The sequence below is a fragment of the Dendrobates tinctorius genome, unplaced genomic scaffold (genome assembly GCF_039654945.1).
Source record: "Dendrobates tinctorius isolate UK_male_01 unplaced genomic scaffold, ASM3965494v1 ptg000203l, whole genome shotgun sequence".
NCBI classification, from domain to species: domain Eukaryota; kingdom Metazoa; phylum Chordata; class Amphibia; order Anura; family Dendrobatidae; genus Dendrobates; species Dendrobates tinctorius.
Window position 1 is genome coordinate 5,941,919 of NW_027361870.1, and position 9,530 is coordinate 5,951,448.

The 9,530-nt window shown below is 45.3% G+C and overlaps 1 protein-coding gene and 1 long non-coding RNA gene across 2 annotated transcripts; both read left to right on the plus strand.

Annotated features, from left to right (window-relative positions):
• Nucleotides 1–4,114: 4,114 nt before the first annotated feature.
• LOC141057252 (uncharacterized) lies at nt 4,115–4,775 on the plus strand. Its single transcript, XR_012222015.1, has 3 exons — nt 4,115–4,425; nt 4,502–4,573; nt 4,691–4,775. It is a non-coding gene; the product is annotated as an uncharacterized lncRNA (long non-coding RNA).
• Nucleotides 4,776–5,795: 1,020 nt separating this feature from the next.
• On the plus strand, nt 5,796–7,480 carry LOC141057253 (uncharacterized). The gene is made up of 3 exons (XM_073553784.1): nt 5,796–6,033; nt 6,110–6,266; nt 6,389–7,480. Exons 1-3 carry the CDS (start codon nt 5,796–5,798, stop codon nt 7,401–7,403), a joined length of 1,410 nt encoding a protein of 469 aa, XP_073409885.1. The 3' UTR covers nt 7,404–7,480.
• Nucleotides 7,481–9,530: the final 2,050 nt, after the last annotated feature.

Below are 9,530 nucleotides of genomic sequence, written 5' to 3' on the forward strand. Positions count from 1 at the left end.
CATTACTGTGACTGGATGGCTGCATCGCGTCATCGGGTCATATATAAGACCCGGTGGCAGGATGCTGGGCACATTCTCTTCTGGAAGCAGTTCACGGAGAGCTGATATAAGAGTGAATACTTAGATTAGAGCAGGCATATAGGCAGTGTTTAATTGATATTGCAGTACTTGTATACTGCTACTGCACTGTTAAAATAAATGTCTTTTCAGGGCTACATACTGTCCTTTTTCTAGTAAAAACACTGTTACCTGCATGCAGTGTAGGGATATCTGGTGGAGGAGGGATAGTTTTGGATTAGAGGCTATATGCAAGGGTTTATTGTCTTACAGTCCTTATATTGATATACTGCTGCTGCAACCTAAGAACAAAAATCCTTTTCAGGGATAAAAATTTTCTTTTCCTTATTAATACCAGAAAGTTTGCAGGCATATATTATGCACCTAATTTAAAATGTGCAAGGCGTGCAACAAGGGACAGGAAGTGGACGTGCTGTTCATAGTGAACACAGAGGCTGAGGCCAGGTGAAACTATGCCTGCTGCAGAAGAAAAACAAACATGCTCGTCTACAAGACCTAGCTCCTTGTCCCATTTTGCAGGGAGTACAGACACCACTCTTCAAGCCAAAACAGTATGAATAGGTGGTCTGTTGGGTGGCATATAATGCTTCCAATATGTTTCCCAGCACCACCCTGTCTTTCACTTGGTGCAGTCTCACCAGTGAAGAGTCTGAATCACATAATATTTATTCTGATCCTCCTTCCTCCAACCATGGTGAGTCCCACGAGACAAGTGATCTCACACTTGAACACTCTTGGGAGCCTCAGTCTGAAGAGGATGGCGTTGAGAACGGCAATGAGTGGTTCAAGAGATAGAAGATGATGAGAGACAGTTGGAAACAAACAAATGTTGTTAAGTCAACAAGTCAAGAGGACCAGTGTGCAGAAATGAAAGACGGGGTGGTGGACAATGAAGTCCCTGACCCAAACTGGGAAGGTGCCATGCAGAGCAAGGACAGCAGCACAGAGGGAGAGACAAGAAGAGACAGTGTGGAGGCCAGAGGGAGAAGGCAGGCAACTGTTCCTCAGAGCATCCATACATGGCAAGTTCCCATGACAAGGGTAAGGTGTTCCCCACTCTGGTGCTTCTTTTAAAGAAAACGAGGACAATAAAAGAATGGTCATTTCAAACCTGTGCTGTGCCAAGATCAGCAGGGGTCTGACCACCACCAGCCTGACCATCCTCAGCGTGATCAGGCACATGTCATCAAAGCACCCGACTAGGTGGGCTAAACACGAATCAGTGTCTGCAGGTCACACCACTGCCTCTTCCCCTGTGCTACGTGCATGCCAACCCCTGCCATGATGCAGGCATGGATGCCTCACACCATGCACCTGTCATTGCACATTCACAAGTACCACCTGCAACCATGTCTAATTCTTTGTCCCAGTGATGTGTTCAGCTGTCCCTACCCCAGGCCTTGGTACACAAGCAGAAATATCCAGCCACCCACTCACAGGCACAAACACTAAATGGGCACATTTCCGGACTGCTTGTCATGGAAATATTACTGTTTATGCTTGTGAACACTGAGGCTTTCTACAACCTCATGGCTGTGGCCATCCCTCAGTACTCGGTCCCCAGCCACCACTATTTCTTTCGGTGTGAAGTCCCTGCCTTACACCAGCACGTGTCCCATAACAATACCCATGCCCTGACGACCCAGTAACTGTGAAGGTCCACTTAATGATCGACATGTGGATGAGTGTTTGAGGCCGTAGACTCTACATTTTTCCCTGATGGCACACTGGATGAACCTTATGGAAGTCGGGACAGCACACATGCTACCAACGCTGAGGATTGCGGTCCTTCGTTCCGTCAGGGTTTCCTCCACCAGTTCCTGTACTCCATCCTCATCCTCCATCTTTGAATTGTCATCTCGGAGCATGTCGTCCATATCAGTCACAAGCTGGAAACACTGCAGCACTTTCTCAGTGAAACGACAACAGGCTCTGCTGAAACTAATTTGTTTAGGTGATAAACAGCAAGCCGCAGAGTTTTGAAAGGAAAAACAAAGCAGACAAATCTGTGGTTCTCGCCGCTGATCCTACAACCAGGCATGGTCATGTGTGACAATGGCTGTTACCTGGTGGCCGCTCTGAAGCTTGGAAAGCTACCTGCCTGGCCCACGTGCTCAACTTAGTGGTTCAACAATTTCTGAAAACCTACCCAGACTTGCCTGAGCTACTTCTGAAGGTGTGCCACGAGTGTGCCCATTTCTGCAAGTCAGCTACAGCTCCTGCCCGTTTGGCAGTGGTGCAGCAGAAAATTTTAAAAAAGTAGCAAAAATAGCAACGTGTGTGATAAAACTGCAAATTATCTCCATACCTGCAGCTTTACAACATTTTGTTACATGACAGGTTTCCTTTAATGCAAGATGAAAAACAGTCTAATCTGAAGTCTGATAGTTTAGGGGCCAGGCTGGGATCTGATAATTTAGGGATCTTGGGTCTGAATGAATAATGAGTAATGCAAATTGCTAACATTATAGTGCAGACTGTTAGTAACATTATTCTTTAGGCTACTTTCACACATCAGTTTTTGTGCATCAGGCGCGATGCGGCGAAAAGTGTGAAAACCGGATCCGGCGCCTGTTGCCACCGGATCCGTTTTTTTCCCCATAGAGTTTCATTATTGCCGCATTGCGCCGGATGCCTATGCGGCGTATCCGGTTTTTGCTGGATCCGGCAAAAACAGCCGGTCCGGCGTCTGGAAAAAACGTTACATGTAACGTTTTTTGTCTGCGGTAAAAAACCGGGAGATGCCGGATCCGGCGACATACGTTTTTTTTTATAATGGTAGTCTATGTTCGCCGGATCCGGCGGCATCCGGTTTTTGCCTGATTCCGGCGCCGGATCCGGTTTTTGCACTGAGCATGCTCCAAAAAGTATCAAATTTGGGGAAAAACACCTGCCAATCTCCACCCACCCTATAGGAAAGGTAGAGAGAGGGCATTAATCACCCTTAATACAGAGGAGAAAGAGCTACTGGAGACACACACAGCCACTGGATTCTGCCACATATACACCAGCCAGACAGACATCCAGCAACCAACTGGATTTTTGACAGCCATCCACTATTGGACCTCCAGCGAGCAGGAGTTTGAGTGTGAGTATAAAAATTTTCTTGCAAGCATAGGTTTTCGTTTTGTCTGTGTGACTGCCGATACCTGCGCACCCATCCCCGTCACAGCCAGCGACTGTCTTGCCGCCTTCCCAGATAAACTTGTCACCACCATGACCCCCACAACCGCCACTTGAACCCTCTGCCGCAGAACCCCCATCACTGCTGTCACTGCTAGCCACCACGCTGGAGTCCCATGCTGTACCTGCTGCTGCCTGCCCAGCATGTATATATACACACACACACATGTATGTTGTTCATACATTGTACTATTGTTTTTAAAACGTTTCAGGTGTGGTCATCAGTGTGGGGGGGATTCTAATTATGAAGGACAGTGTGAAGTAGTTTGCGTGGGTGGGTGTGTGAATTTATGTGTAAATACTGTAGGGGGAGGTACTGTATATACTCGTGTATATGCCAAGATGTTAGGCCCATTTTTGGTGCTAAAAGTCCCCCTCTTGGCTTATACACGGGTCATCTCCCTGTGGGTCAGAGGGGGAGCAGGGGTGTCACAGATCATCCTGCTGTCATATCTGTAGCCTTGCTTGCTTCTCCACTGTCTCCCTTCCTGTCTTCAGTGGTAACGTTACCATTCCTGAATCTGTGCGTTGCAAGCATAGTGATATCCACCTTTCCTGGGTCCATTGCTGCTCACTGCGGTCTCTGCTGCATCCTCAGTGGGTGCGTTGATGTGAGAAGTGCGTGTCCCCCTCTGCTGGATGAACAGTCACTGACACAAGAAGTGGCAGACAGGGGCGATGGACCCACAATAGGTTTTTTTTTTTTTTTTTGGCATATGGGGGCATATTCTATGGAACAGCATATGGGGCCATAGTGTATGGGTTACACACTGGGCTTATGTGTTCCCAATTTTTGGGCCGGTGCGGCTTATACATGAGTATATACATAGTAATTTTGCGATGGTTTGTTGTCCAAGCTGCATTTTATAGCATGGTGAGAGTGGAATTCAAAAAATCTTATTTTTTACTATTTTTGTTGTTTTGTTTGATTGTAAAAATAAATGTTGCACACAGCACAAATCTAAACTACATCGTGCTTTTTTCATGCAGGAACTTGCCCAGGACACTACTGCAAAATCCTAATTTGCAACCCATATTGTAAGTATACAGGCCTGAAAGCTTTGAATATGGTTAGTGTTGTAGGTAACAATTGTTTTCATTACAGAATTTCAGCCAGACATGTCTTCTTCTGGGAGCCCTCCCTCACATCGCCAGCGAAATGAGGTATTTTTTTTTTTTTTTATTATTGCCAGAACATTCTTGGTACACATAACCCTATATATGCATTCTTGTTTAATAGGAAGCTGAACCAGAGGGTCTCTCAGAAGGAGACGGGCGTAGCGGAGAAATGCCTGGAGTGGGCTCCCCGCATGTAAGTATCTTTGCATTAATTGCACTAAAACATGTTCTTACACATCACTGGACCTAAAAACAAGATCAACATAACAGCATTTAATTTTCCTTTTCTTCTTTTTTTTTTTCATTATAGGCTTCTGAATCTGTGGCTCGTCCGAGAGTTCCTCAAAGTGCCTCCCAGAGTCGTCGGCAACCACGCCGGGGCGGTCGCCATAGAGTAAGGCTAGTTTCACACTTGCTTTTTTTTGCAGCGCGTTTTTCCCGCAAAAAAACGCATTGAAAAAACGCATACAAAAGCATACAACTGCTGCGTTTTTTTCAAGCATTTTTATGAGCATGCATGAAAAAAACGCAGCGTTTTTATGCGTTTGTAAGCGTTTTTAGTGCGTTTTTACCGCGTTTGCGTTTTTTCCAAACATTAGGTGGCCCCTCACACTAACCCAAACCATGACTTTACTAACCCTAACCCTAACCCTTAACCAAACCATACCCTAACCCTAACCCTGACCCTAACCCAAACCCTAACCCTTAACCAAACCATACCCTAACCCTAACCCTTAACCAAACCATACCCTAACCCTGACCCTAACCCTGACCCTAACCCTTAACCAAACCATACCCTAACCCTAACCCTGACCCTAACCCTAACCCTTAACCAAACCATACCCTAACCCTGACCCTAACCCTAAACCAAACCATACCCTGATCCTAACCCTAACCCTGACCCTGACCCTAACCCTAACCCTTAACCAAACCATACCCTGATCCTAACCCTAACCCTGACCCTAACCCTAACCCTAAACCCCTTAACTAACCCTAACTCTAACCCAAACCCCTAAATTCCATTGTCTAAACTAATGTTAAAAAAAAAAACGCATGTGCAAAAAAACGCTTACATAAGCATGCCAATGCGCACGTATGCGCATCCATAGGCTATAATGGCCATTTTTAGTGCAAAACGTGCGCATATGTGCGCATGCGCTTTTTTGCAGTGCCAAAAAATGCAACATGCTGCGTCTGGAAAATACAAACGCACACCCCAAAAAAACGCAGCGCATGAAAATCGCATACGTGCGCATGCCAGCGCGCAGGTATGCGCACCCATGTTAAATATAGGGGAAAAAACGCATGCGCAGGTATGCGTTTTTTTCCAGCGCAAAAAAACGCAAATGTGAAACCAGCCTAAGGTTTTTTTTTTTAGGACTTTTATAAGGTTTGTACATAATGCTGTGATTGTTATGTTTACCTTTTTTGTCTTTAAACAGGCTTCACAGCGTGCTCACGATTCCGACAGTGAGGATGTGGCTATTGATGTGGACCTCTTGATTGATATGGTGAGAGATCGTGAGCCGCTCTGGAATATGGCGGACCGCTTCCATGCAGATGCTTGTGTTACTAGACGACTCTGGGAGGAAGTGTGCCAGGCTGTGCTATCTAACTGGGAGGAACTCCATTCTCGGGCACAGAAAGAACAGCGTAAGTATTCACATTTCAGTAATGTTTCCGGATGTATTGTGCTTGATCCTAATCATTTTGTGTTTTCAATTTTCAGGGGAAAGAGTTCAGTTGCGGTGGCGGTCAATGCGGGATCGCTTCAAGAAGGAGTTCAACAAAGAGATGCAGGCTCCCAGCGGATCAAGAGGACGCAGGAGCCGCTATAAGTATTCTGAGGCCCTGTCATTCCTGAAATCAACTATGGTGACAAGAAGGTAAACATTCCTACCAGAAGTGACTAAATAAAAAATGGTCAAATGTGTAATCTTTTTTTTGGCAGCCAGGGCTAATGAATATCATGATATTAATGTCTATTTTTTTCTACTTTTTTCAACAGCACCTTCAGCAGCACGCGGGAGCCTGCATTGAACCCTTCTGGAGCGATCCCCCAGGAGGCCGCCACCATGGACCACAACATACCCAACCCCTCTGCACCCTCCTTGCCTTCCCTTGTGTGTGATCCCTCAGCCCCATCCACCTCTGCTGGAGCATCTGTGCAGGCTTCATTACATGAAGCTGCTGTTGACGAGGTAGGCTTTCCTTTACCTCACCCCTCTGACACAGCTGCCCTCTATAGAACACCTTTGAGTTCTGGGCGGCTGCGTCAGCGGGGTCAGGAAAAGCAGTTGGCTGCAGAGTTTATGAATCTACATGCATCCTTTCAAAACACTATGAAAGTCATGACCCAGCAAATGTCTGCTGGGTTCAATCTTGTTACTAGAGAGGTGCTTGATTTAGGCACGCGTGTTGAAAGGATGCATCTAGATGCAAATAAAGCGCCGCATCATTCTTTTTTCAAAGCTGTGATTGAGCGGCTGGACAACCTAACTCCTGAACAGCAGCTACATGTAATGCAAGCCTGCCAGGTGGCCTTAGCACAGGTGACATCAGCAGCCCCTCCAACAGGCCCAGTAGTTGCTCCAGGCCCGGTCCTTCCTACCCCTCCTGTACCATACCATTTTACCCAGTACCAACCTCCTGCCCCTTTCCAGTCTGCTTCCCCGTACCAGTTCCCAACTGCATCCGTGCCTACACTCCCTTCCCAACCTACACTCCCTTCCCAACCTACACTCCCTTCCCAATACATCCAGTCTCCTTCCACATCCCAAATTCAAGCGTCCTTCACCCACAGTTTAGTTTCCCCCCCGTCTATTGTTTTCTCCACCCCTTCATCAGCTTTATCCACCCCTTCACCTTCTCCATTCCTATACCTTGTCCTTTGCTATCTGACCCCTCACAAACTACATCCTCCCACAACACCCCTGTTGAAGTGGTCCAAACTGAGAGCCCCTCCAATACTATTTCCGCTACACATTACACCAATCTTTAATGTGTTTTGTTGTTACCAATAAAAAAGTTTTATTACAAAAATATAAAAGAAAAAATTCCAGCTAAAGCTGATAAAAATAAAAAAAAAATTTCAGTCTGTCAAATGTTTTTGTTTGTTTTACTGTTTATATAACATGTCGATGTATAAAACTCAATGAGTGTGTGTGTGTGAGTGATTGTGCGAGAGTAGGTGTGTGTGAGTATGTGAATGTATGGGAGTGTGTGTACAAGAACATGTATGAGTAACGTACGTGTGTGGCGGTGGGGGGAGGCCTGCTGGTGGGCAGTACTGTGGAAGGTCCTTGGATACCGCTTTATAGCCCCTATATTATTTTCTACACACCACACTACATGATTTAGTAGAAAGTTTTTAACTAAATGATAATTTTTGTTCAATTTTAAAAGAGCTTTGTCAGGAATTTAAAAAATGGGAATATTTTGGTACAAAAAATAGGTAGTAAAACAATATAGAATACTGATACAAAGGTACTAATACTTTACCAAAATTGAAGGGTACAGTAACTTAAACCACAGAAATGGTTTGGTACAACAAGGTTAAAAATTGGTTTTAACATCTCAAACCATGTCATCCTGCCATTCAACTCTACCTTCAGGTGACATAAAGTACTCGGCAAATGTGTCCCTCATTCTGGACACTGCTAGAGTACTTCGCACATTAACACTGCGATAATCATGCAATGTGGTTTCAACATCATTGTCTTCGATGGCAATCTGTTCCTTACTAATAACCAAATTGTGTAGCACAACACATGCTTTTACCACCTCATCCACATTTTCTGTTTTCAAGTTAATTGCGGTCAACAGTACTCTCCATTTAGCGGTAAGAATTCCAAACGAACACTCCACCATCCGCCGTGCTCGTGTCAGGCGATAGTTGAACACTCTTTTTGTTGGTGTCAAGTCTCTGCTTGCGTACGGCTTCAGCAGGTGTTCTGACAGCTGAAACGCTTCATCACCTACGCAGACAAATGGCAGTGGTGGCCCAGAAGTTTGAGGAAGCGGTCTTGGAGGTGGGAATTGGAATGTGTTTCCGTACAAATTACGTCCCATTGCTGAAATTTTAAAAACTTGTGAGTCATTGGAGCGTCCATAGGCCCCAATATCCACCGCAATGAATTTGTACTTGGCGTCTGCAATCGCCATCAGGACTATTGAGAAATATTTTTTATAATTAAAAAACTCAGATCCCGATCCTGCTGGTTTAGTGATCCTGATGTGCTTGCCATCAACTGCACCCAGGCAATTCGGAAACTGACAGATGCTGTAAAATTGGTCAGATATTTCGAGCCACCTCTCTGTTGTGGGCTGTGGGATAAACTCTTCATGTAGACTGTCCCACAATGCGCGGCATGTATACTTGATGATACCTGATAATGTTGAAATCCCAATCCTATACTGGTACTGTAGCGACGAAAGCGATTCGCCTGTTGCAAGGAATCTGTAGGAAAAGTTAAAAAAATAATTAATGCAAAATAACTGCAACAACAGGAGGAGACACATTTCCAGTATACTGAAGTCTGCTTTGAAGGACAAAGAATAACAATTGCTTACCGGAGAGTGACCATCAAACGCTCCGGTGGTGAGATGGAGAAGCGGCAGTAGGTGTCACGTCTCCGGATCAGTTCTCCAACCCTGTCCAGCAAAAAATCAAAAGTTTCCACTTTCATCCTCGTATACTGAACAAACTTCTCTGGATTTCCTCGCAACGACAGATATAACGTTGCAAACACTCCCAGTGTCAGCCTCTGTGCAGTTATAGGGTGAATCCAGAAACGACGTCGGCGCAGACGCATGATACGCTGCCTTTGTCGCTCCTTCGCCATGACAATTGCTGCCAAAGAATTGGCCTCAAAAGTGAAATCAATGTAAGCCTGAGCGATGTTCCCAATAATGGCTTCCATCTTGCTCCAAAACAACAACCTCTCAACAGGGTGTATACCAAGGTATATATAGGATTTTCTGTAAATGCCAGTAGTCAATGGTGGCTTTTGGGCGTTTTTTTAAAAACCGGATCCGGCAAAAAAACGGACAAAACGGATGGAAAAACTGATAAAAACTGATGCACCGGTTCCGGTTTTTTGCCGGATCCGGCATAATCCGTTGACCGGATCCGGTAAAAAACCGGAACC

Bases quoted from the DNA above. Each gene is read 5' to 3' on its own strand.
- LOC141057253 (XM_073553784.1), top strand. From the start codon at position 5,796: ATGTTTACCTTTTTTGTCTTTAAACAGGCTTCACAGCGTGCTCACGAT. The intron at 6,034-6,109 runs GTAAGTATTCAC...TTCAATTTTCAG, and splicing joins TCGGGCACAGAAAGAACAGC to GGGAAAGAGTTCAGTTGCGG. The intron at 6,267-6,388 runs GTAAACATTCCT...TTTTTTCAACAG, and splicing joins TCAACTATGGTGACAAGAAG to CACCTTCAGCAGCACGCGGG.